Source organism: Nematostella vectensis, chromosome 2 (assembly GCF_932526225.1).
Source record: "Nematostella vectensis chromosome 2, jaNemVect1.1, whole genome shotgun sequence".
NCBI lineage: Eukaryota > Metazoa > Cnidaria > Anthozoa > Actiniaria > Edwardsiidae > Nematostella > Nematostella vectensis.
In genome coordinates, this window is record NC_064035.1 from 17,700,858 (window position 1) to 17,728,701 (window position 27,844).

A 27,844-nucleotide genomic window follows, 5' to 3' on the forward strand; every position below is an offset into this window, starting at 1 on the left:
ATCTTTACCGTAAGTGTCCGGCTAGGCTAGCCTTGTCTGCTTTGGTAGAATACTACTCGCCTGCAGTATGGTTAATCATACTAATCAATATCATTTAGTTAGACCTTATGTGATTATAAATAATAAAACTCAGGTGTAATTACATATGACATGGCAATTTACAAGGCCATTATCTGGACAACATATTAAATTTCCTGACGTGTAGCGCAACTGGCATGCTGAGCCATTGTCATTGTATCAACATCAAAGTTATTTGATTCGTAATTATATGGTTGCTGGTGGAGATGTGCATTTTTATCTTGGCTATGGGACTAATTGCACTAAGAGGACAAAGTTTGTCTGGCCGGGACGACAAACAGCCAGCCAAATTTTGTCCTGCCCGATCGATTGTAAATCGCATTCGCACTAAGAGGTCAAACAAAAAGCCGAACGCGACCCAAACCTCAATCAAAATTAGACTCGGATTTCTCACGCGAAAAAGCCGAGTTGCAGAATTTGTTTACGTTTGATCACAATGCTTCCTTGGAATATTTTTGCACAACTCATCGCCTTACTGGTAGTAAATTTATTCCATAAATATCAAAAACAACAACTTCTGCTCAAGTAAAGCTTGGTGTTAATTGAAAAACTTGACGTTTGACCTAGTTCTGGCCGCCTCCAGAACAGGCCAGCGTAGCCTTTGAAGATCGTTGAAAATTGTTCTGGTCGAACAAACGCATTCTCACGTTTCCCGCTAGCGTTGACAGTCTTTTTTGTTAAAACAAACAAACATTTGCTTAGTGCGAATAGGCCCTATGCATGGAAAGTTGCCTCAAATGGGAATCTATTTGCCAGTGGAAGCGCTCTATACCCTCCCTGAATTGGTGTATGTCGTAATCGACGGGCCGCCTACTCCCCCCCCCCCCCCCCCCCCGTCATCACCATCGGTCGGTCTCGTAAGGTTGTCATACCCCTCCCCTCCCTTCCCCCGCCATCATCGGGTCGTAAGGTTACCGGCGGGCTTCCATACTCCCCCCCCCCCCAATCCCCAAAATGGTGGGTGGCGGCGGGTCATACCCCACCCCCCGCATAAATAAAATGTGGCTTAATACGTATCCTGGACTCCTGGATTGTACATGCCAAGTTCTGATTAGACACTTCGTCAAATTATATAGTAGAGACAACACCCAAAGGAATCAGTGACCCCCCTTTTAAATCCAAACACTTTTGACGTCCCCCCTTTAGACCGCAAAAATTTCTAGTGGCACCTTACGCCCCCCTCCCCCCCCCCCATCGAAAATAATAGCAAAATTTATAGCCAAAATCACTGCGTTACGAAGCACAATAACTATGTTTACTCGAAGAAGTTTGTTGCAGTTCTTGTGCGCATTATGAAAATGGCGCGCAGTTACAATTTCTTGTGTGACATGCGGATTGCCCATATCGAGATTTGTATTTATACAGACGACGGTTTCGCTTTATTGGCCTAGGTTGCAGATAATTTAAAATTAAAAAGGGCCACAAACACTCTTTACACGATCAAAATCTTTAATCATCATTTTATATTTCGTTTAAAATACTGATTTGTATGCTATTTTTAAGGTCAACTCAGTATAAAAGGAGTGGCCAGCAAAGCGAGAAAATATCTTCTATGCTTGTAGAACCAGTGATATTCTCGATATAGTTCAGGATGTGCTTATCTTATTGCTACAAAAGAGAAAAGCACTTGCTCCTCAATCATTTCTACGGTATTTAAATAAAAGTACTATAATGTCGACGTGGAATAAAATACAAAGCGTAGCCATAGTTCCAGTCCCCTCCACTTTGGTATGGGACCTTGGCCACGCCCCAAAAGGGATTATTTTGGAATTGGTTTTCCATGAAGATGAAAAGTAAGTGTGAGTCATAATCAAGTAAATATAGAAGCCCCATCTTACAGTATTACTTCAATGATTCTCAAGGACAGGGCAGTTTTTACTACAGCCAAACCGTGTGTAGTGTAGCGTAGTTCAGCTGGCTTATTTTCTACGTAGTGTAGAGTAGAAAATAAGCAGGCTGAATAAGCTGGAATCCCACTTAGAATATTACATTGTATATTAGAAAGAAAAATATATATATATATCTACTGTATGAAAAGAATCCAAGCTATTCATAAGATTTCAGTACAGCGATACTTGTCTAAGAAATCCACGACCTATTTAGAAGAACAATTTCTTTCAACATTTGACTCGCCGTTCCGTGGATGGTTCTTCAAACCCCCTTATTACCGGCCTGTCATGCCCAAACGTCTTCTTTAAATTTACCAATTTTGAAAGAGTGCATTACCAGACGAGTCCTTGATGACAGAATCTGACCAAAAAGGCAAAAAAAAAACTCTGTCACACAAAAATCCCTTGATTTTAGCTTTAAATTTGGTAAGACATGCATCCCCGTACAAAAAAAAAAAAAAAAAAAAAAAAAAAAAAACTCGAAACTACCCCCTTCCCTCCCATAGGTAAAGAGCTATCTACAGATGCCAGCAATACTATATACCTAGTATTCTAAATGAAAGAAAGTCATTTGATTACCATCTTATCTGTTATCATGCAGGGGCTACTCTTACCATAGCATAATAGCAAAAACAAAAATCATAAAAATAGATGTATAATTGCAAAATCTATTTTCTAAGTTGTGTAGTTATCCATTCTAGACCTTGATACAATCTGAAAAATAGACATAATACACCAGTGTTAAGCTCATATACACTTCACTTCACGTATCAATTACAGTACTTACCCCTCCCCAGTCAAAGCACAGCAAGCCTGGAATAAAAATAATGGGTTAATCATATGCTGGGCTAAGTAAAGATAAATAAAAAATGTAACTACTTTCACATTTGAAACTACATTCTATGGTTACGAACATTCTTATGTTCTTTCATTTCATTCCCATACACAGACTAACACTACTGAAACAGACACTTTCCAATGCTTAAAGCTGCCAGTGATTTCACTACATATAAATCTGCCCATCAACTTTGGGTGCTCCTGGTTATTACTGTACTTTCTAGCGTTTTTTCATAGATCACACTCTGTGATGATAATGTGAAAACTATTCTAGTGGTCTAGCAGTGGCCAAGAGTTCTCACAATACAGCATATGCATCCAAGCTGCCTGATCTTTAGGTGCAAAATATCAAAAAAATGAGTCATCCCCAACACATCCTAAGTAGTATATGCCAAGTTATGTACATAGAGTGGTTTTCAAATACCTGTGAAATACTATTTAGTCTATTTAATACTAATACACTGTAATGTCTTTTTTCTCTTTTGTTCTGTCTTGACTATTACAATTTAACAATTACATTTTGTTGCCCTGGATTTTGGAAACCACTCTAATGTAGTAGTAAGATAATGAGATGTACGTATGTATAGTACATGTATAATATGTACTGTACTGTATAATGGTAGATGTATAATGTGTACTGTATTGTAACATACTGTTATAACAAGGTAATGAGATCTTCAGGGGCCGGTTGCACAAAGCCTGGATAAGTCTTATCCATCGGTTAAATCCTTATCCAGCAGATAAAAGTTATCCGAGTGGCGTGATTCGGTTGCACAAGCCAGAATAAAAGTTATACAGCAGTTAAAGTGATCCGGATGGTAGGGGTCTTATCCACCGAATAAATGTGAAGAAAAAACAAAATGGCGTCTTGCTTTCAATTTCTTTGTCTGAATTTAGAATAATTTTAGACACAGTAAAAGTTGAAACACATGCAAACAACGAATTTTACAGTTGGTAAATTTACAGTGAACTATGAACTTACATGCAGCTCTGGCTCTATAGTTTGATTCCAGGAATGGAATCAAACTATATTGTCCGTTCTGTCGAGATATGTGACCCCCAAAGACAGAAAGAAGGGAAACAATATCCCCTGTGATCATTCCATGATTTACATGCACTTTGCCTCAATAAACTGTTTGTTTTCTGGCACTTTTAGTAGCTTTCTCAACGGTTGCCTTTTTGTTTGAAGGAAAAACAGCGCATGCTTTGCATATTTACCATGGAAACGTGAAGCCATTTAGTGGTAAATGATGGCTATGCAGCGGATAGTTATCCAGCCTTCTATCCATGCTTTGTGCAACGCTATTTGCAGTACTATTCGCTGGATAGGGATTTTATCCAGCGGTTAGCGCCTATCCAGTACATTACCTGTATATGCCAACCATGGTCTTTGATACATGCTAAATTAAGCTGTTCAGATATTTCTGCTACTGACATGGATCCCTGTGGATTAAATTATAATATTATTTTTTATCACCATAGGTACAGTAATTCCAAAATCTTTAAAAAAGTCTTTTGTCTCTAATACTTACTTTGATATCTTGCTTATTGGCAAGAATTAATAAAGCTGCTTGCTTGAGTTCCTATTAACATGAGGAGATGAAATGTAAGTAAACAATAAAACTGTAAAAAATATTTTATTACTTTTTTTATACACTAGTCATAAGCTAAAAGTCATTGTTCCCCGCTAAGAAGTTCCATAAATAGAGAAAAAAAAAAACAGAGCTGCAAATTAACTTTGATCATTTCTAAGTTGACAAAAATGCTTCATACACAAATGGCAATAATAGCAACCAGCTGGAATTTGTTTTCCACAAAAAAAACTCTGTGAAGGCACAGAATTACGCCGAACAGGTTATTTAACATGTCAGGTTCTTTCATCCATAGAAAGCCAATTATCAAGTGAGATTCACTCTTTCAATTTGCTCAAACATTCTAACTAGGAGGATTCCATAATGTTCCGGTGCTGTTTCCTGAAAAGCTGATAAGCGCTAACCCAGGGTTAAATTTGCCCTAACTCACCATAAAATTTTTACCCCCCGATTAGTTCTGTTCCTGAAACGCTGGTTAGCGCTATTTCTGGGTTAGTTGGAGGTAAAATCTAACCCTGCTCGTGAGGTGGGTTAACTCGCTAATTTACGGTTACCGGTAGTACCTAGAACTAAAGTTTCATAAAATGAAGTTGCTGACAAAAAAGACACACAAAACAACGTAGGGATCAAATGTCCTAACATTTCGCTTTGGTATGTGACCTTTGTTGCAGTATTGATTCAAAATGACATTTTTGGCCATGAAATGGTGGTAATTACAGGCGATGTAGAGGTGTTTTGGCGCTTCTCTGCGAAAATTAAACCACCAAAAGTACATCTGAGTTGCCCTCTATTGATCTACTGTGTATTCTGTGTAAATTTTACTCGTCAAACCAGTTTTTCACTTGCTTAATCCAGGGTTAGTAAATCGGGGGATTACTTGGCTTTCGGGAACAGTGAGTTATCCGTAGGTTAGCTAACATATGATTAGCGAATTTTAACCTGGGATTAGGCGCTGATCGAGGGTTAAGTTAATCAGCCATTCAGGAACCGGGCCCTGATGTGCATTTTACCTTGTCTTTGCCTCACTGGTCAAGCATGGTAGTATGCATTACACTGTAAAACATGAGGGCCTTAAAGTAATAATGAGAGAGACCCTAGGCACCCATCCTGGGATTAATAGTGAACTTGACAAGTACTTAGAAAAACTAGTATCTCTCACCTCATTGGCAAGCATTTGGTAGAGCTCTGCCTTTGAAATGGCAAGCCTTTCTCTGTCTGTGCTATCTATAACTAAAATTAAAAACTGAAAAAAAAATAGAAGAATAAGGCTTGGCAAAGCAAACAGTTTGTAACTGGCTCATAAAAGAACTTAAACTTACCTCTGTATTAGTGTAATATGTATTCCATGCTGAACGAAGAGACTCTTGTCCTCCAATATCCCACATAATAAAATGAATATTCTTCCATACAATCTGACGAATGCAACAATACAAAGTATTTTTAGTATTCTTGTCTCTTCTATTCTATAACTTTTGTCTTAATAGGATATTAAGATATCTTAAAAGGCAGAAGACCCAGGGTGTGTATAGCAAGGATTGTGATTCTTAACTTTTTTTCTTCGACGAAAGTAAAAAAAACTTGTTTTCTACACTCAGGATGAATCTTCCATGATTCGTTTAAATACATATACTTATTTCTGATCCTGCTCGAATATCTTTTAATTCTAAACTTTAGTTTATCATTATTCCTATTGATCTTATTGTAAATACTTATTACTGTTCTGTATGGAGACAAATTAGCCACATGCCAAGGTCATGCATTATCCAATGCTGCAAATGTTTTTTTTTTATTTCAATAAGTATTCACAATCCATTACTAAGCCATAGATCGCAAATGCTCAAGTCTAAAGATGATTTAAAGAACTCTAGAAATCTGTGAAAAAGCAGTTTCATAAGGTTTCATTCAAGTCAGGTCCAAACCAAGCTAGCGTTCAAAAGTAAAAAGTCACTTAAAACGGCTAGCTACAGTACTAAGCATGCTGTCCCAATCTTATCTTCGTCACCACTCTCAATAATTGCAGTGTGTCTGAAATTAGTAGAATTGATTCTGCTTTTATTCATTAGCCATGACTGTTCTGTTGTCCCATATAATCTTTGTAGTAAATTTTACTTTCGGAATGGTCGTCTTCACTCATTTTTCTTCTGAACTGTTATTGTTTTAACACAACAGATAGTGGAGTAAATATTCTCTCAGAAATGTAAAGCTATGAGAGTTTTAGCATGTTTTCTTTTCGTAAGAATCACATTGTTTTGTTCAAAACTAACACAACGGCAGGAAAAATCTGTATTGCCCACAGGCTGTATAGGAAAGTACAGCCGACCAATCGGAGAATGTCCCATCATCACTATAAAATAATGCTTTATAGACATTGCACACTTATTGAACAAAGAAGAAACCTGAATAAGAAACAGTAGCAATTTGCAAATTAGACATCCTCCGTAGAGACCGCAAAAAATTAAAAAAACCCACCAAGGGCAACAAGCATGCTTAATGTATTTTTGTGAACCCTTACCCTAGACCACAGACGATCAAGTTTAAAACATATCAAGCAAGCATACAGTAGGATCCATGTTACCAGAGTAGAAATGATTAAAAAAATGTTTCTAGAAAACTTGAAGTGATTTTGAGTTGTTATGTCTGTGTATGTGTGTTGGGGGGAGAGATTATCTGTGTTCTACTAAAGTACTAATCAACGGGTCATATTAAACATCTCCCACTGTAAGTATAAGAATAGTATACCTCTTCTACATTGCTTCCAATTGTTGGTGAAGTGTGGACTACTTCATTCATTAAACTGTAGAATTGGAATGAAAATGTCTTTAATCGTCAAAAGAACTTTCCATGTTGGTAGCAGGGGGAGAGGTTAGTAGAACAACAAAGGCTGTGCAAGTGTTACATGTTTTGTTTGCTATATTGGAATTACTACTTACAATTGATAAAGGATGGTTGTCTTCCCTGCATTGTCTAAACCCACTATGATTACTTTGTGTTCTGCAAAGATTAAAAAATAAAGTATGATTGAAAAGGTGAGTATTTTAATGCTCAGATCTTTAAATATTGCTAGTGTTTCATTTGATCAGGTCGAGCAAATCAATTATGATACACATAACCTTTTTCTGGCTTATATTTTTTAAACAATAAGTTGTATGTAGAGGTATATAAATTACAGTCTCATTAAAACCCACAGTAAGCAAAAGATTCAGCCATCAACCACAAAGATTTAAATCGAAATCACTTCTTCACAGAGCATTTTAAAGGTCTTAGGCTAAGTGAAATAAAAGGTTATTTGTCATTTTGTTGTGAGAAGATAAACAAGTGAGATATCTTTGAGTCATGCAAGTCTCACTCCGTTGGAAACCTTTAACTTATCATAAAAAGCTTACATCTCTATTCTGAAGGCACGCTTATTTATGACGACAACAGACACAAACCAAACATGACTTTGTAAGAGACGAAGACTATCTTTGCCTGGACAAAAAATTTGTAAGGAAAAGACGAAGATGGACATTACCTTCATTGCTGAACCAACTGAAAAACTTGGCAAAAAGTAGACCCATCTCGTCCCCATCTACACCACGATTACGGACTTGTATAACTTGGAAAAATGATAAGATATAAATATGATGGTTCAGCTTTCTTATTTGTGCTCCATTTTGAAGTCTATCCACTATGTTTTGCTCATCGACGCTCTGTTCTTCGATCTTTTCGTTCTTCCACAACAGATTTCACGAATCTTAGACGCCGCAATGCGCATGCTCAATACGGTAGCCTCTCTTTCGTGTGTTTTATGACATGAAGGATCCCGCGGGATCCGACGCGAGTTTCCCGCAGTCCGTGTTCCCGCACATCATAAAAGAATTCATTTTCTTGTTGATCTCAAGCCTCTAATAAAAACCAGATGTGTCTTAAAGACATAATGCAGGAAAAAGTTAAAATAAATGGGTCAATTACATAATACCTGTGCTTATTTAAAGGGAACAACAAGTGATGAACCCCCCCCCCCCCCCCCCCCCCATCCTGCCAATAACTCTAACCTCTGGATTCAATGAATATCAGGAGCGTAGCCAGGATTTGCTGAGGGGTGCACAGTCATAGGTTCATATGAAAAAAGAAAAGTATTTGACAATCCTTGATGAGAAAATGAACCCCTGGCAGCGGGGGGGGGGGGAAGAAAACATGTACCTTGTAGACTCCTTGGAACCTGCCATAGAGTGGTTTTCAAAATACAGTGCAACAAAATGTAATTGTTAAAGTGTAATGGTCAAGCCAGAACAAAAGAGAACAAAGAGATTACAGTGTATTAGTACTAAATAAACTAAATAGTATTTCACAGGTTTTTGAAAACCACTCTATAACAGGGTTTTTTTGTTTGCAAATAAACACTCAATGGAAATCAATATAAAAATCTTTTATTCAAAACCAATGGATGAAACTGGAAAAATATGCACTTGGGAATCAGACAGTTCTAGATCATTTTATTGTAATACAGGAAAATGTATGTTGACCAAATATATACCAAGTTAAGAAATAGCTTTCCCTCTATCAGCTTTTTTATTACCCTTGTGACTCATCTGATAGTCGGTGAATTATGACATGACAAACAATGTGTGTGCACACACCACACATTCTTCTCTTATTTACCCCCCCCCCCCCCCACCCCTGTCCCTCCCCAAAAACCTAACATACTGACAAAATAAAGAGTCCAGAGTAAAAAATCAAAGGGTAAGATGCAAAAGTCATAGCAAGCAGTTTTCCAAATTAACAAATTACCCGAACACATCCTAGGGAAGTTATTCTATTATCCCGTACACTTTCTTTCATGTCTTATAATGTGTGTTATTTTAGTAACTCCATGGCATAAGCAACACCACTTTGAGGTCTTGTTTTGCAGCAGTCTCTAGATGGTGGTTACTTTGCATCTTAGAACCTGTCCATTAGCAGTGATGGCACTATTAGTATGTAATATTGCTATAAATATAAAACTGGCTAGGGTGTCTTCAGTGCTTGCTGTCTTTTGAATACTGTATTCATCAGAGTGGTAAGCCTAGTGCAAGCAAAACTTAAACTACCCTAAAATAAATAAATGCAACCAGCAAAGCATTTCTTGACTCCCTTTCACTAAGAAATTCCAAACCAATTCACAACAGATGCTTATAGCTCATCTCGTAGAAGGGTATAACGGTTGTAACTTGGAGAGAGCTTTTTAAAGATTGTTTCTGGGGGTGATGTTTTGGTCTTTCTTTTGTCTCCTGAGCTGCCTTGAGGCTGTGTGCCTGCGTCAGGTTTCGGTTCAGTGGAGTCGCCAGTGTCACCATGAGGCACACGAGGCTCGCCAGGGGCTGCATGGGTGTCAGGCTGTAAATACAGGTGAATTAACAAATTTAGTGAAAGAGATTAAAAACCAAATGGATACCATACAAAAAGAAAATATTGTGAAAATTGATAATTTCACACACCATCATAATCTTGCACAAATTTTTATTTTTATTTTTGTTGAAATCACTAACAAATGGCATCATTTGGCAATGTGGGACAATAGGCCATCATAGGACATCTGTAGCCAACGGGTGTAGCCACACATGGACCCATGCTCCCCATTTCCACCATACATTTTATAGGAGATGGACCATCTGCCAGAAGTTTTATCAGCTGGTAGACCCTTCAATAGATCTTGAATATGCCCCTGACTGTGTATCATATACTTTTCAGAGAAGATGCTTAGAAGGCCACTTACTGTTGGGTCAGGACCATGATGAAATTCTCGGTGAAGCTTTCCAGAGTGAAGATCATCGGTAAATTGCTTCAGTCGTCCAGGTATTCTATAGAAAAGGATTTTATCTAAGTTTACATAGATTGATTTCAACACAATGTTTTTTGTTGTTGTTGTTGTTATTATTATCCCAGAGATGTTGCCTAATGCCAAACATGGGTTTATTATACATCCTACTTAACGACAAGTTTGGCTAACTGACCAGGCTGACAGACTAGTCCATAAAAGGGGCCATCAATAGGTAGAGTAAATACTTGAAGTTATGATGGATAATCTTGTAAAACTCTACTAATCTCACCTTATGTCTTCAAACTTTGGAAAGAGATACATGTGTCTGAAGCTGTCAATGGCAATGAGGGGTAGGTCCTGAAAAAAAAGGGAACAAAAATAGAGATTTAGATAGGGTTCCCCATGCTCTTATCAAATTAGGGTGTCTAGAAACATAAATCATTTTACTATCATGAGGTAAGTGACGTAACAAGGCTAGAATGAACATATGAAAAAATAAATGAAATAAATAAAAATAGATTAGATACGTATCTATACTAACCTGTTGGGACTTGCCAAGGTGATGGAGGGGATGGGAGAATTTGTGTCCATCAGCAATAAGGAAGTTCATTTGACCTGAAAATTTAGAACCCAAAAAGTTAAGAAGCTATACAATACAAACTGTAACATCAATTAGATTTGGTTGGATAACTATCAAATAACATAAGATTGTAAAATATAAAAAAATAACTACATGAATTAACACATCCTTTTTGGTGTCCTTTATATATTCATGTGGACTTAATTTGGAATTTATATGATAATAAGGAAAAATAAGAATAAACTGTGAAATCAAACCTTTTTCGCCAACAAGCTGCTTGGCGACTTCCTCTTTGAATTCCTCAATACTATGGTGGTCATTAGGGTCGTAGAACAAGAGCAAGAAGGGTTTTCCCTCCTCTGTCAGCTCTTCTGCATTCTCAAAAGTGATCTCCCGCACCAGTGGGATACATTTGTCATTAGTCCACTGCTTCAAATGCTCAAAGTCTGTCAGGCTTCCTGTGTAAACAATATCACCCTCTGGTCCCTTCTGCAGAAAAATTACAAACAGCAACAGTCAGACTGAATCCATAGACACAAATACTTCAAGAGTCTTTCATATCTGGCCTCTAACTGGCTTTTACTTGGGGTTATTCAGAAATGATCGTTTTCAAATTATTGGAAATTCTGTGGTGTTAGAACACACCAGGTGGCCAATGTGTCAGACATCGTCCAAAAAATGAACAAGCAACAAAAGCCCTCTCTTTTAGCTAACTCCACTTGTCCGCAGCGCAGCATCATGATTGGCTGAATTTGACATACGCCATCACTCAACTGTCTGAATGTGCATTATAGATTACATCATATAATACAGACTCAGGTCTGGTCAATGATTGATTGATCAATTGATTCATGGACAGATTGACTCATTCATTATAAGCTAGATTTTCACAGGTCACCCCCGTCTGTTTTCAAAGTCAAAGCCAGAGGTAAAGTGGTCTTCAAGGCTAAATTTTGAGGGTATTTACTGTACCCTCGCTGGGCTGAATTTTAAGGGCCTCGCTGGACTGAATTTTGAGGGCATGTACTGTACCTTCGATGGGCTGAATTTTGAGGGCATGTACTGTACCCGCGCTGGGCTGAATTTTGAGGGCATTTACTGTACCCGCGCTGGGCTGAATTTTGAGGGCATGTACTGTACCCGCGCTGGGCCGAATTTTGAGGGCATGTACTGTACCCGCGCTGGGCTGAATTTTGAGGGCATGTACTGTACCCGCGCTGGGCTGAATTTTGAGGGCATGTACTGTACCCGCGCTGGGCTGGATTTTGAGGGCATTTACTGTGCCCGCGCTGGGCTGAATTTTGAGGGCATGTACTGTACCCGCGCTGGGCTGAATTTTGATGGCATGTACTGTACCCCCGCCGGGCTGAATTTTGAGGGCATTTACTGTACCCACGCTGGGCTGAATTTTGAGGGCATGTACTGTACCCACGCTGGGCTGAATTTTGAGGGCATTTACTGTACCTTCGCTGGGCTGAATTTTGAGGGCATGTACTGTACCCGCGCTGGGCTGAATTTTGAGGGCATTTACTGTACCCGCGCTGGGCTGAATTTTGAGGGCATGTACTGTACCCGCGCTGGGCTGAATTTTGAGGGCATGTACTGTACCCGCGCTGGGCTTAATTTTGAGGGCATGTACTGTACCCGCGCTGGGCTGAATTTTGAGGGCATGTACTGTACCCGCGCTGGGCTGAATTTTGAGGGCATGTACTGTACCCGCGCTGGGCTGAATTTTAAGGGCATGTACTGTACCCGCGCTGGGCTGAATTTTGAGGGCATGTACTGTACCCGCGCTGGGCTGAATTTTGAGGGCATTTACTGTACCCGCGCTGGGCTGAATTTTGAGGGCATGTACTGTACCCGCGCTGGGCTGAATTTTGAGGGCATGTACTGTACCCGCGCTGGGCTGAATTTTGAGGGCATGTACTGTACCCGCGCTGGGCTGAATTTTGAGGGCATTTACTGTACCCGCGCTGAGTGAACCTTAACCTTCATTCATTCAAAATCAAAATATTCCTTAATACAGTAACCTAAATTAAGAGCCCGTAGCTAGAGAATAGCTTGCTTGACAGCAAGATGTGGGTTAGATTACACATACAAATAAGGATATATGCTTTCCTTTTCAATTTAAGTCATATCTTGAGATGGATACAAGTTTGAAACAATGAGACAAAGAAATGTCAAAAAACAAAGCAATATCTATAAAAGACAACTCACATTTTCTGGTCTATATACAAGGTTATCTCCAACTTTCCTCTCCTTAGCAGATGAATCCCTGTGAATTGGCAACAAAAATGCATACAGTTATAGGAAGAAAAATAATTAAACAGATTCTTCCAAGAAAGCAATTCACCATATAATGCATACCCTACTCCAACATGGAATTCACAATCCTCTCTAAATTCCTCTGCAAGCTGCAAAATAAAAAAATAAAAAATTGAAGAAAATACAGCCACCGTACAACTCATGTCTGACCACAACACAAAGTTTACAGTAGGACTAATATTGATTTTTATTGTTGAGGTATGTAGAAACACCAGAGAACCCCCCCCCCCCCAAAAAAAAAAAAACTTGGAATAAAGGCATCAGAACAACATGACTGTAAAACATGACTTGACGTTTCCAATTAGCTTATTTCACATCAAATTAAGGCGGAAAATTCCCATAAGTACAGTACTTAGTGAGTAATAAACAAAATATCAAATGCAGCTTGTTTTAAATTGATGCGACTTTTTCTAGTGTCGTTAAATTTGAGCTTTGTCCCTGAGCTCATACATAGCGCAAGGATGATCAAGGAAAAAGCCAAAATCTGGGTATGTGCATTTCAGCCACAAGTTATTTTTGTTTTGTAAAGGGAAAATCAGCCTGGAATACAAGGAACTGATGGCCATTGTAAGAAACTGTATTTTCTTTGTCCAATTCTTCGAAGTGCGCAAGTTCAGGGTTATTTCTGTCATGTCCACCAGAACAGGAAGTCAAACCAGAACCCATTCTTGAGAGGCACTACAGAACGGCATTCTACAAATTGTGCCAGTTAATTCTCTTACCTTCTCAAATTTTTTATAATTGTCCCCTTCTTTACTCTCCAAATATGCAATGATGTTTCTTTTCTTTGACTATAAAGCAAACAATGCATTATTCATAAATAGGGTTTTATTTATAATAGACAAAACAGACCTCACTGATATGAACAGTATATTAAATTTTGTAATCGCATGTTTTTTTTTTTTTTTGGGGGGGGGGGTAGGTAAGATTTGCAAACTGCAGCAAACTTACATTTAGCCCCATATCGCTAAGTGAGTGAAATTCCTTGATACTGCTTCTCATCTGGTTCCTCAAGTAGTTTGAAAAGGCATCAACAGACCTCTGTCCCCTGTATTCACGCCTGGCAGGCTAAAATGATAATAATAAGCAAACTATTAAATTGGATCTTCTATTCTCTTTGATAATTATTCATGCGAATCTCCATGGATATAATTAGCTCCCATGTACTTCATCATCTTTCCATTCTGGGAGTTAACCAATGAAATTAAATGGATGTGCACTTTCCATTATCAAGACACAAGCACAAAAGATTAGAGTTCCCTTACTTTAGCACATGTAGTCATGCGTTATATAGATTCAGCCAGAGTTCCCTTACTTTAGCACATGTAGTCATGCGTTATATAGATTCAGCCAGAGTTCCCTTACTTTAGCACATGTAGTAATGCGTTATATAGATTCAGCCAGAGTCCCCTTACTTTAGCACATGTAGTAATGCGTTATATAGATTCAGCCAGAGTTCCCTTACTTTAGCACATGTAGTCATGCGTTATATAGATTCAGCCAGAGTTCCCTTACTTTAGCACATGTAGTCATGCGTTATATAGATTCAGCCAGAGTTCCCTTACTTTAGCACATGTAGTAATGCGTTATATAGATTCAGCCAGAGTCCCCTTACTTTAGCACATGTAGTCATGCGTTATATAGATTCAGCCAGAGTTCCCTTACTTTAGCACATGTAGTCATGCGTTATATAGATTCAGCCAGAGTTCCCTTACTTTAGCACATGTAGTCATGCGTTATATAGATTCAGCCAGAGTTCCCTTACTTTAGCACATGTAGTAATGCGTTATATAGATTCAGCCAGAGTTCCCTTACTTTAGCACATGTAGTCATACGTTATATAGATTCAGCCAGAGTTCCCTTACTTTAGCACATGTAGTCATGCGTTATATAGATTCAGCCAGAGTTCCCTTACTTTAGCACATGTAGTCATGCGTTATATAGATTCAGCCAGAGTTCCCTTACTTTAGCACATGTAGTCATGCGTTATATAGATTCAGCCAGAGTTCCCTTACTTTAGCACATGTAGTCATGCGTTATATAGATTCAGCCAGAGTTTCCTTACTTTAGCACATGTAGTCATGCGTTATATAGATTCAGCCAGAGTTCCCTTACTTTAGCACATGTAGTCATGCGTTATATAGATTCAGCCAGAGTTCCCTTACTTTAGCACATGTAGTCATGCGTTATATAGATTCAGCCAGAGTTCCCTTACTTTAGCACATGTAGTCATGCGTTATATAGATTCAGCCAGAGTTCCCTTACTTTAGCACATGTAGTAATGCGTTATATAGATTCAGCCAGAGTTCCCTTACTTTAGCACACGTAGTCATGCGTTATATAGATTCAGCCAGAGTTCCCTTACTTTAGCACATGTAGTAATGCGTTATATAGATTCAGCCAGAGTTCCCTAACTTTAGCACACTTAGTCATGCGTTATATAGATTCAGCCAGAGTTCCCTTACTTTAGCACATGTAGTCATGCGTTATATAGATTCAGCCAGAGTTCCCTTACTTTAGCACATGTAGTCATGCGTTATATAGATTCAGCCAGAGTTCCCTTACTTTAGCACATGTAGTCATGCGTTATATAGATTCAGCCAGAGTTCCCTTACTTTAGCACATGTAGTCATGCGTTATATAGATTCAGCCAGAGTTCCCTTACTTTAGCACATGTAGTCATGCGTTATATAGATTCAGCCAGAGTTCCCTTACTTTAGCACATGTAGTAATGAGTTATATAGATTCAGCCAGAGTTCCCTTACTTTAGCACATGTAGTCATGCGTTATATAGATTCAGCCAGAGTTCCCTTACTTTAGCACACGTAGTCATGCGTTATATAGATTCAGCCAGAGTTCCCTTACTTTAGCACATGTAGTCATGCGTTATATAGATTCAGCCAGAGTTCCCTTACTTTAGCACATGTAGTAATGCGTTATATAGATTCAGCCAGAGTTCCCTTACTTTAGCACATGTAGTAATGAGTTATATAGATTCAGCCAGAGTTCCCTTACTTTAGCACATGTAGTAATGAGTTATATAGATTCAGCCAGAGTTCCCTTACTTTAGCACATGTAGTCATGCGTTATATAGATTCAGCCAGAGTCCCCTTACTTTAGCACATGTAGTCATGCGTTATATAGATTCAGCCAGAGTTCCCTTACTTTAGCACATGTAGTCATGCGTTATATAGATTCAGCCAGAGTCCCCTTACTTTAGCACATGTAGTCATGCGTTATATAGATTCAGCCAGAGTCCCCTTACTTTAGCACATGTAGTCATGCGTTATATAGATTCAGCCAGAGTCCCCTTACTTTAGCACATGTAGTCATGCGTTATATAGATTCAGCCAGAGTTCCCTTACTTTAGCACATGTAGTCATGCGTTATATAGATTCAGCCAGAGTTCCCTTACTTTAGCACATGTAGTAATGAGTTATATAGATTCAGCCAGAGTTCCCTTACTTTAGCACATGTAGTAATGAGTTATATAGATTCAGCCAGAGTTCCCTTACTTTAGCACATGTAGTCATGCGTTATATAGATTCAGCCAGAGTCCCCTTACTTTAGCACATGTAGTAATGAGTTATATAGATTCAGCCAGAGTTCCCTTACTTTAGCACATGTAGTAATGAGTTATATAGATTCAGCCAGAGTTCCCTTACTTTAGCACATGTAGTAATGCGTTATATAGATTCAGCCAGAGTTCCCTTACTTTAGCACATGTAGTAATGAGTTATATAGATTCAGCCAGAGTTCCCTTACTTTAGCACATGTAGTCATGCGTTATATAGATTCAGCCAGAGTTCCCTTACTTTAGCACATGTAGTCATGCGTTATATAGATTCAGCCAGAGTTCCCTTACTTTAGCACATGTAGTCATGCGTTATATAGATTCAGCCAGAGTTCCCTTACTTTAGCACATGTAGTCATGCGTTATATAGATTCAGCCAGAGTTCCCTTACTTTAGCACATGTAGTCATGCGTTATATAGATTCAGCCAGAGTCCCCTTACTTTAGCACATGTAGTCATGCGTTATATAGATTCAGCCAGAGTTCCCTTACTTTAGCACATGTAGTCATGCGTTATATAGATTCAGCCAGAGTTCCCTTACTTTAGCACATGTAGTCATGCGTTATATAGATTCAGCCAGAGTTCCCTTACTTTAGCACATGTAGTAATGCGTTATATAGATTCAGCCAGAGTTCCCTTACTTTAGCACACGTAGTCATGCGTTATATAGATTCAGCCAGAGTTCCCTTACTTTAGCACATGTAGTAATGCGTTATATAGATTCAGCCAGAGTTCCCTAACTTTAGCACACTTAGTCATGCGTTATATAGATTCAGCCAGAGTTCCCTTACTTTAGCACATGTAGTCATGCGTTATATAGATTCAGCCAGAGTTCCCTTACTTTAGCACATGTAGTCATGCGTTATATAGATTCAGCCAGAGTTCCCTTACTTTAGCACATGTAGTCATGCGTTATATAGATTCAGCCAGAGTTCCCTTACTTTAGCACATGTAGTCATGCGTTATATAGATTCAGCCAGAGTTCCCTTACTTTAGCACATGTAGTCATGCGTTATATAGATTCAGCCAGAGTTCCCTTACTTTAGCACATGTAGTCATGCGTTATATAGATTCAGCCAGAGTTCCCTTACTTTAGCACATGTAGCCATGCGTTATATAGATTCAGCCAGAGTTCCCTTACTTTAGCACATGTAGTAATGCGTTATATAGATTCAGCCAGAGTCCCCTTACTTTAGCACATGTAGTAATGCGTTATATAGATTCAGCCAGAGTTCCCTTACTTTAGCACATGTAGTCATGCATTATATAGATTCAGCCAGAGTTCCCTTACTTTAGCACATGTAGTAATGAGTTATATAGATTCAGCCAGAGTTCCCTTACTTTAGCACATGTAGTCATGCGTTATATAGATTCAGCCAGAGTTCCCTTACTTTAGCACATGTAGTCATGCGTTATATAGATTCAGCCAGAGTTCCCTTACTTTAGCACATGTAGCCATGCGTTATATAGATTCAGCCAGAGTTCCCTTACTTTAGCACATGTAGCCATGCGTTATATAGATTCAGCCAGAGTTCCCTTACTTTAGCACATGTAGTAATGCGTTATATAGATTCAGCCAGAGTCCCCTTACTTTAGCACATGTAGTAATGCGTTATATAGATTCAGCCAGAGTTCCCTTACTTTAGCACATGTAGTCATGCGTTATATAGATTCAGCCAGAGTTCCCTTACTTTAGCACATGTAGTCATGCGTTATATAGATTCAGCCAGAGTCCCCTTACTTTAGCACATGTAGCCATGCGTTATATAGATTCAGCCAGAGTTCCCTTACTTTAGCACATGTAGTAATGCGTTATATAGATTCAGCCAGAGTTCCCTTACTTTAGCACATGTAGTAATGCGTTATATAGATTCAGCCAGAGTTCCCTTACTTTAGCACATGTAGTAATGCGTTATATAGATTCAGCCAGAGTTCCCTTACTTTAGCACATGTAGTCATGCGTTATATAGATTCAGCCAGAGTTCCCTTACTTTAGCACATGTAGTCATGCGTTATATAGATTCAGCCAGAGTTCCCTTACTTTAGCACATGTAGTCATGCGTTATATAGATTCAGCCAGAGTTCCCTTACTTTAGCACATGTAGTCATGCGTTATATAGATTCAGCCAGAGTTCCCTTACTTTAGCACACGTAGTAATGCGTTATATAGATTCAGCCAGAGTTCCCTTACTTTAGCACATGTAGTAATGCGTTATATAGATTCAGCCAGAGTTCCCTTACTTTAGCACATGTAGCCATGCGTTATATAGATTCAGCCAGAGTTCCCTTACTTTAGCACATGTAGTAATGCGTTATATAGATTCAGCCAGAGTCCCCTTACTTTAGCACATGTAGTCATGCGTTATATAGATTCAGCCAGAGTTCCCTTACTTTAGCACATGTAGTCATGCGTTATATAGATTCAGCCAGAGTTCCCTTACTTTAGCACATGTAGTCATGCGTTATATAGATTCAGCCAGAGTTCCCTTACTTTAGCACATGTAGTCATGCGTTATATAGATTCAGCCAGAGTTCCCTTACTTTAGCACATGTAGTCATGCGTTATATAGATTCAGCCAGAGTCCCCTTACTTTAGCACATGTAGTCATGCGTTATATAGATTCAGCCAGAGTTCCCTTACTTTAGCACACGCAGTAATGCGTTATATAGATTCAGCCAGAGTTCCCTTACTTTAGCACATGTAGTCATGCGTTATATAGATTCAGCCAGAGTTCCCTTACTTTAGCACATGTAGTAATGCGTTATATAGATTCAGCCAGAGTTCCCTTACTTTAGCACATGTAGTCATGCGTTATATAGATTCAGCCAGAGTTCCCTTACTTTAGCACATGTAGTAATGCGTTATATAGATTCAGCCAGAGTTCCCTTACTTTAGCACATGTAGTCATGCGTTATATAGATTCAGCCAGAGTTCCCTTACTTTAGCACATGTAGTAATGCGTTATATAGATTCAGCCAGAGTTCCCTTACTTTAGCACATGTAGTCATGCGTTATATAGATTCAGCCAGAGTTCCCTTACTTTAGCACATGTAGTAATGAGTTATATAGATTCAGCCAGAGTTCCCTTACTTTAGCACATGTAGTAATGAGTTATATAGATTCAGCCAGAGTTCCCTTACTTTAGCACATGTAGTAATGCGTTATATAGATTCAGCCAGAGTTCCCTTACTTTAGCACATGTAGTCATGCGTTATATAGATTCAGCCAGAGTTCCCTTACTTTAGCACACGTAGTCATGCGTTATATAGATTCAGCCAGAGTTCCCTTACTTTAGCACATGTAGTAATGCGTTATATAGATTCAGCCAGAGTTCCCTTACTTTAGCACACGTAGTAATGCGTTATATAGATTCAGCCAGAGTTCCCTTACTTTAGCACATGTAGCCATGCGTTATATAGATTCAGCCAGAGTTCCCTTACTTTAGCACATGTAGTAATGCGTTATATAGATTCAGCCAGAGTCCCCTTACTTTAGCACATGTAGTCATGTGTTATATAGATTCAGCCAGACTTCCCTTACTTTAGCACATGTAGTCATGCGTTATATAGATTCAGCCAGAGTTCCCTTACTTTAGCACACGTAGTCATGCGTTATATAGATTCAGCCAGAGTTCCCTTACTTTAGCACATGTAGTCATGCGTTATATAGATTAAGCCAGAGTTCCCTTACTTTAGCACATGTAGTCATGCGTTATATAGATTCAGCCAGAGTTCCCTTACTTTAGCACATGTAGTAATGCGTTATATAGATTCAGCCAGAGTTCCCTTACTTTAGCACATGTAGTCATGCGTTATATAGATTCAGCCAGAGTTCCCTTACTTTAGCACATGTAGTAATGAGTTATATAGATTCAGCCAGAGTTCCCTTACTTTAGCACATGTAGTAATGAGTTATATAGATTCAGCCAGAGTTCCCTTACTTTAGCACATGTAGTAATGAGTTATATAGATTCAGCCAGAGTTCCCTTACTTTAGCACATGTAGTCATGCGTTATATAGATTCAGCCAGAGTTCCCTTACTTTAGCACACGTAGTCATGCGTTATATAGATTCAGCCAGAGTTCCCTTACTTTAGCACATGTAGTCATGCGTTATATAGATTCAGCCAGAGTTCCCTTACTTTAGCACATGTAGTAATGCGTTATATAGATTCAGCCAGAGTTCCCTTACTTTAGCACATGTAGTAATGAGTTATATAGATTCAGCCAGAGTTCCCTTACTTTAGCACATGTAGTAATGAGTTATATAGATTCAGCCAGAGTTCCCTTACTTTAGCACATGTAGTCATGCGTTATATAGATTCAGCCAGAGTCCCCTTACTTTAGCACATGTAGTCATGCGTTATATAGATTCAGCCAGAGTTCCCTTACTTTAGCACATGTAGTCATGCGTTATATAGATTCAGCCAGAGTCCCCTTACTTTAGCACATGTAGTCATGCGTTATATAGATTCAGCCAGAGTCCCCTTACTTTAGCACATGTAGTCATGCGTTATATAGATTCAGCCAGAGTCCCCTTACTTTAGCACATGTAGTCATGCGTTATATAGATTCAGCCAGAGTTCCCTTACTTTAGCACATGTAGTCATGCGTTATATAGATTCAGCCAGAGTTCCCTTACTTTAGCACATGTAGTAATGAGTTATATAGATTCAGCCAGAGTTCCCTTACTTTAGCACATGTAGTAATGAGTTATATAGATTCAGCCAGAGTTCCCTTACTTTAGCACATGTAGTCATGCGTTATATAGATTCAGCCAGAGTCCCCTTACTTTAGCACATGTAGTAATGAGTTATATAGATTCAGCCAGAGTTCCCTTACTTTAGCACATGTAGTAATGAGTTATATAGATTCAGCCAGAGTTCCCTTACTTTAGCACATGTAGTAATGAGTTATATAGATTCAGCCAGAGTTCCCTTACTTTAGCACATGTAGTAATGAGTTATATAGATTCAGCCAGAGTTCCCTTACTTTAGCACATGTAGTCATGCGTTATATAGATTCAGCCAGAGTTCCCTTACTTTAGCACATGTAGTAATGAGTTATATAGATTCAGCCAGAGTTCCCTTACTTTAGCACATGTAGTCATGCGTTATATAGATTCAGCCAGAGTCCCCTTACTTTAGCACACGTAGTCATGCGTTATATAGATTCAGCCAGAGTTCCCTTACTTTAGCACATGTAGTCATGCGTTATATAGATTCAGCCAGAGTCCCCTTACTTTAGCACATGTAGTCATGCGTTATATAGATTCAGCCAGAGTCCCCTTACTTTAGCACATGTAGTCATGCGTTATATAGATTCAGCCAGAGTCCCCTTACTTTAGCACATGTAGTCATGCGTTATATAGATTCAGCCAGAGTTCCCTTACTTTAGCACATGTAGTCATGCGTTATATAGATTCAGCCAGAGTTCCCTTACTTTAGCACATGTAGTAATGAGTTATATAGATTCAGCCAGAGTTCCCTTACTTTAGCACATGTAGTAATGAGTTATATAGATTCAGCCAGAGTTCCCTTACTTTAGCACATGTAGTCATGCGTTATATAGATTCAGCCAGAGTCCCCTTACTTTAGCACATGTAGTAATGAGTTATATAGATTCAGCCAGAGTTCCCTTACTTTAGCACATGTAGTAATGAGTTATATAGATTCAGCCAGAGTTCCCTTACTTTAGCACATGTAGTAATGAGTTATATAGATTCAGCCAGAGTTCCCTTACTTTAGCACATGTAGTAATGAGTTATATAGATTCAGCCAGAGTTCCCTTACTTTAGCACATGTAGTCATGCGTTATATAGATTCAGCCAGAGTTCCCTTACTTTAGCACATGTAGTAATGAGTTATATAGATTCAGCCAGAGTTCCCTTACTTTAGCACATGTAGTCATGCGTTATATAGATTCAGCCAGAGTCCCCTTACTTTAGCACACGTAGTCATGCGTTATATAGATTCAGCCAGAGTTCCCTTACTTTAGCACATGTAGTAATGCGTTATATAGATTCAGCCAGAGTTCCCTTACTTTAGCACATGTAGTCATGCGTTATATAGATTCAGCCAGAGTTCCCTTACTTTAGCACACGTAGTCATGCGTTATATAGATTCAGCCAGAGTTCCCTTACTTTAGCACATGTAGTCATGCGTTATATAGATTCAGCCAGAGTTCCCTTACTTTAGCACATGTAGTAATGCGTTATATAGATTCAGCCAGAGTTCCCTTACTTTAGCACATGTAGTAATGAGTTATATAGATTCAGCCAGAGTTCCCTTACTTTAGCACATGTAGTAATGAGTTATATAGATTCAGCCAGAGTTCCCTTACTTTAGCACATGTAGTCATGCGTTATATAGATTCAGCCAGAGTCCCCTTACTTTAGCACATGTAGTCATGCGTTATATAGATTCAGCCAGAGTTCCCTTACTTTAGCACATGTAGTCATGCGTTATATAGATTCAGCCAGAGTCCCCTTACTTTAGCACATGTAGTCATGCGTTATATAGATTCAGCCAGAGTCCCCTTACTTTAGCACATGTAGTCATGCGTTATATAGATTCAGCCAGAGTCCCCTTACTTTAGCACATGTAGTCATGCGTTATATAGATTCAGCCAGAGTTCCCTTACTTTAGCACATGTAGTCATGCGTTATATAGATTCAGCCAGAGTTCCCTTACTTTAGCACATGTAGTAATGAGTTATATAGATTCAGCCAGAGTTCCCTTACTTTAGCACATGTAGTAATGAGTTATATAGATTCAGCCAGAGTTCCCTTACTTTAGCACATGTAGTCATGCGTTATATAGATTCAGCCAGAGCCCCCTTACTTTAGCACATGTAGTCATGCGTTATATAGATTCAGCCAGAGTTCCCTTACTTTAGCACATGTAGTCATGCGTTATATAGATTCAGCCAGAGTTCCCTTACTTTAGCACACGTAGTCATGCGTTATATAGATTCAGCCAGAGTTCCCTTACTTTAGCACATGTAGTCATGCGTTATATAGATTCAGCCAGAGTTCCCTTACTTTAGCACATGTAGTAATGCGTTATATAGATTCAGCCAGAGTTCCCTTACTTTAGCACATGTAGTAATGCGTTATATAGATTCAGCCAGAGTTCCCTTACTTTAGCACATGTAGTAATGCGTTATATAGATTCAGCCAGAGTTCCCTTACTTTAGCACATGTAGTAATGCGTTATATAGATTCAGCCAGAGTTCCCTTACTTTAGCACATGTAGTAATGCGTTATATAGATTCAGCCAGAGTTCCCTTACTTTAGCACATGTAGTCATGCGTTATATAGATTCAGCCAGAGTTCCCTTACTTTAGCACATGTAGTAATGCGTTATATAGATTCAGCCAGAGTTCCCTTACTTTAGCACATGTAGTCATGCGTTATATAGATTCAGCCAGAGTTCCCTTACTTTAGCACATGTAGTAATGAGTTATATAGATTCAGCCAGAGTTCCCTTACTTTAGCACATGTAGTAATGAGTTATATAGATTCAGCCAGAGTTCCCTTACTTTAGCACATGTAGTAATGAGTTATATAGATTCAGCCAGAGTTCCCTTACTTTAGCACATGTAGTCATGCGTTATATAGATTCAGCCAGAGTCCCCTTACTTTAGCACACGTAGTCATGCGTTATATAGATTCAGCCAGAGTTCCCTTACTTTAGCACATGTAGTCATGCGTTATATAGATTCAGCCAGAGTTCCCTTACTTTAGCACACGTAGTCATGCGTTATATAGATTCAGCCAGAGTTCCCTTACTTTAGCACATGTAGTCATGCGTTATATAGATTCAGCCAGAGTTCCCTTACTTTAGCACATGTAGTAATGCGTTATATAGATTCAGCCAGAGTTCCCTTACTTTAGCACATGTAGTAATGCGTTATATAGATTCAGCCAGAGTTCCCTTACTTTAGCACATGTAGTAATGCGTTATATAGATTCAGCCAGAGTTCCCTTACTTTAGCACATGTAGTAATGCGTTATATAGATTCAGCCAGAGTTCCCTTACTTTAGCACATGTAGTAATGCGTTATATAGATTCAGCCAGAGTTCCCTTACTTTAGCACATGTAGTAATGAGTTATATAGATTCAGCCAGAGTTCCCTTACTTTAGCACATGTAGTCATGCGTTATATAGATTCAGCCAGAGTTCCCTTACTTTAGCACATGTAGTAATGCGTTATATAGATTCAGCCAGAGTTCCCTTACTTTAGCACATGTAGTCATGCGTTATATAGATTCAGCCAGAGTTCCCTTACTTTAGCACATGTAGTCATGCGTTATATAGATTCAGCCAGAGTCCCCTTACTTTAGCACATGTAGTCATGCGTTATATAGATTCAGCAAGAGTTCCCTTACTTTAGCACATGTAGTCATGCGTTATATAGATTCAGCCAGAGTTCCCTTACTTTAGCACATGTAGTCATGCGTTATATAGATTCAGCCAGAGTTCCCTTACTTTAGCACATGTAGTCATGCGTTATATAGATTCAGCCAGAGTTCCCTTACTTTAGCACACGTAGTAATGCGTTATATAGATTCAGCCAGAGTTCCCTTACTTTAGCACATGTAGTAATGCGTTATATAGATTCAGCCAGAGTTCCCTTACTTTAGCACATGTAGTCATGCGTTATATAGATTCAGCCATTGCCTAAAGGCAGAGCTCCTGAATACATATTTTCCAATAAAAGTGCATAATATTGTAGAGTTACTAGCTCAACATCTATTGCAATCAAGTTTGTGCTGAGCCAGACAAGAACATACTTTAAAAGAATCTGTCAATCTGACCAACAAATATGTGCTCTTACAGACAGACAGGGCGGTGTATCTACAGGAATCCCCTGGGGACCACGGGAACTTTATCACATAGTTTACCACTTTCCATTACAACTGGTTCTCTGCTTACCTGGCACTATGTGCCATGTAGCAGAGAAAAGAAAGTTTCATAACGTGCCCAATGCTTTCTTATTTTTCACCTGCAATTTTATGTTAGTTCTAGAATAACCAGAAGTTTGATTCTTGTGATTCAAAATTAACTTTAAACCAAAACAAATCTAAAATCACTCTTTAACAGGACTTTTCTCATAATGATAACTGATAAGTTAAAAGAGTAACCCACCTGTCCATTCCTCCACAGCTTTAAAGTTGGGTATTTGGTTATCTGGAATCTTTGCCCAACCTCAGGATGGCTGTCACAGTCTACTTTTGCAAGCACTAGGTCACTCTAAAAATAAGCAATAAGGCTTTACATTACATCTGATGTTCCTACAACACTCAAATACATGGTTACACTGGTTAAAATTTGGCATTATGTAGTTCAATTACGTTCATTTATGCTGTTCAATAAAAACAGTCTGCTGACATCCATGCTCTAATATTTGAGCAGACTGTCAGAAAATCTGAGGAATAAAAATTTTGAATCTTGAATACATTCTAAACTCTTGATTAAGAACCGATAAGGTGTCTCGATAAGGTGTCTGTCACTAGTATTGTCTGCTCTTAAGAATTTAAAAATACAAACTTAATAATAGTCTAAAACACAAAATCTTAAAACGTCAGCAAAGTAGACTAATAATGAAAAGAATCATTCGCAACTTTGAAAGGATACACCAAAACATGTTTTATAATGATGATGATGATATCATTACAGAAAGAGCATTACAGAAGCTAAGATATACTTACTGGGAATTCTTCTTTTGCTATATCTGATGTTTGGTCGAAAATGGGTGACAGCATTTGACTAAATCGACACCTGAAAATAGCACATGATCTAATTCAGTAATCACACATCAGTTTTCCCTGCTAGCAGAGGCCACTTTTCTCTGTATTTTGCTGGGCTAGGGGAAACATCTACCAAGTATAAAATTATTATAAATAGAGAAAATGTTATTCACTTTTAAATGTAAATTATTTTTAAATTATTTCACTTAGAAATACACATTTATTTTATCTCTTTTAGAAATAATCTAGTAGATAAAGATGTCGCATAGACATTAGTAAGTTAATATATGCGTGAGGAGATTTACCACGATTTCTTTGGTTTACTTATATTACGTTTAGTCTCTAATTAGCAATATAGAACAGTTTATAGACTATAGTCCATATTTTATATAGTTTCAGGATGCAATCTTAAAATTTTAACAAACAATAACATATCAGCATACCGAACATTTTCATCTAGTAGTTTAAGAAGTAACACTTGGTTGAGTTATGTATTTAGTAATACTAGCAAGCCCGCATGTTTGATGAGTTCGAGAGACAAGATAGATAGCCACTTACCAGTCGGCGTAAAAATTAACGAAGACTAACTTGTTTTCAGCTAAAAAAAGATAACACAGACTATTACTGTAATAAACAAACGACAATAATGAAGTGACAACTTATGTATACACCGCTTAAAGCATAAGTGGTGAAGTTTTATTTAGAACAAAATCAGGAAAAAAAATAATGAAATGAGGAAATGAGAGATGGCGAAAACTTACGAAGTACAATAGAGATAAATAATGAATAACATTAGCTAAGGGAAAGGCTTCTTACCGATTACTTTATCGAAGTTTCCTTCATCTAATATCACTACATTGCTGCATATTGTAGGACTGAAATAATAAAATATCTGAAAAGGAAAGTAGGAAAGCATTGGCAACGTATTTGATCAGTTCCTGTAGGTAACTCGTGTTTCGATACCACTACAAGATTTGCTAATTTCTCAGGAAACGGCACAATTCATAGCAATAAACATTGCATCATTTCAAAGAAGAGATATGCGATGACACGATGTAATGCTTCCCTACCGTAAAAACTAAAAGAAGCCAAGAGTTTGAGAAAGAAGCCATGGTATAGCTGGTAAACAGCTAGCAAAATATTGAATTGAACGCCGGACCCCTATGATTTAATGCGCAAATCTCCGTACGTTTACTATTGACACGGCAACGTGTGACTGGTTTATTCTGCGCATGCGAGATAGAAGCTCGATCCAGTTTTGACGATGGCTGAGCAGTTTTACCGTTAGTCCAGTCAATCTACGGTTTAAGATCGGACTAATTGCAACACAAGGTTTTTCAACGTTTTTGTAATAATTAAGTCCCCCTTTATAACACACTAAAATTCTAAAAAAATCGTAGCACGCAAACACCCCGAAAAACCGCATCGAATTTTCCC

General features: G+C 38.4%; 2 protein-coding genes across 2 annotated transcripts; both read right to left on the minus strand.

Annotated features, from left to right (window-relative positions):
- Nucleotides 1-1,509: 1,509 nt before the first annotated feature.
- On the minus strand, nucleotides 1,510-8,158 carry LOC5508791 (ADP-ribosylation factor-like protein 5B). Its single transcript, XM_001629283.3, has 9 exons — nucleotides 7,908-8,158; nucleotides 7,327-7,387; nucleotides 7,136-7,190; nucleotides 5,716-5,808; nucleotides 5,556-5,639; nucleotides 4,337-4,387; nucleotides 4,173-4,247; nucleotides 2,755-2,780; nucleotides 1,510-2,681 (listed from the first exon to the last, which is right to left on the minus strand). Exons 1-9 carry the CDS (start codon nucleotides 7,951-7,953, stop codon nucleotides 2,636-2,638), a joined length of 537 nt encoding a protein of 178 aa, XP_001629333.1. The 5' UTR covers nucleotides 7,954-8,158; the 3' UTR covers nucleotides 1,510-2,635.
- A 631-nt stretch (nucleotides 8,159-8,789) lies between these two features.
- LOC5508790 (endoplasmic reticulum resident protein 44) lies at nucleotides 8,790-27,673 on the minus strand. The gene is made up of 14 exons (XM_001629282.3): nucleotides 27,478-27,673; nucleotides 27,224-27,299; nucleotides 26,966-27,005; nucleotides 26,369-26,438; nucleotides 25,806-25,910; nucleotides 14,032-14,148; nucleotides 13,803-13,871; nucleotides 13,123-13,169; nucleotides 12,973-13,030; nucleotides 11,013-11,244; nucleotides 10,717-10,790; nucleotides 10,465-10,532; nucleotides 10,131-10,215; nucleotides 8,790-9,751 (listed from the first exon to the last, which is right to left on the minus strand). The coding sequence occupies exons 1-14, from the start codon at nucleotides 27,517-27,519 to the stop codon at nucleotides 9,548-9,550; spliced, it is 1,287 nt and encodes a 428-aa protein (XP_001629332.1). The 5' UTR covers nucleotides 27,520-27,673; the 3' UTR covers nucleotides 8,790-9,547.
- Between the last annotated feature and the right edge of the window lie 171 nt (nucleotides 27,674-27,844).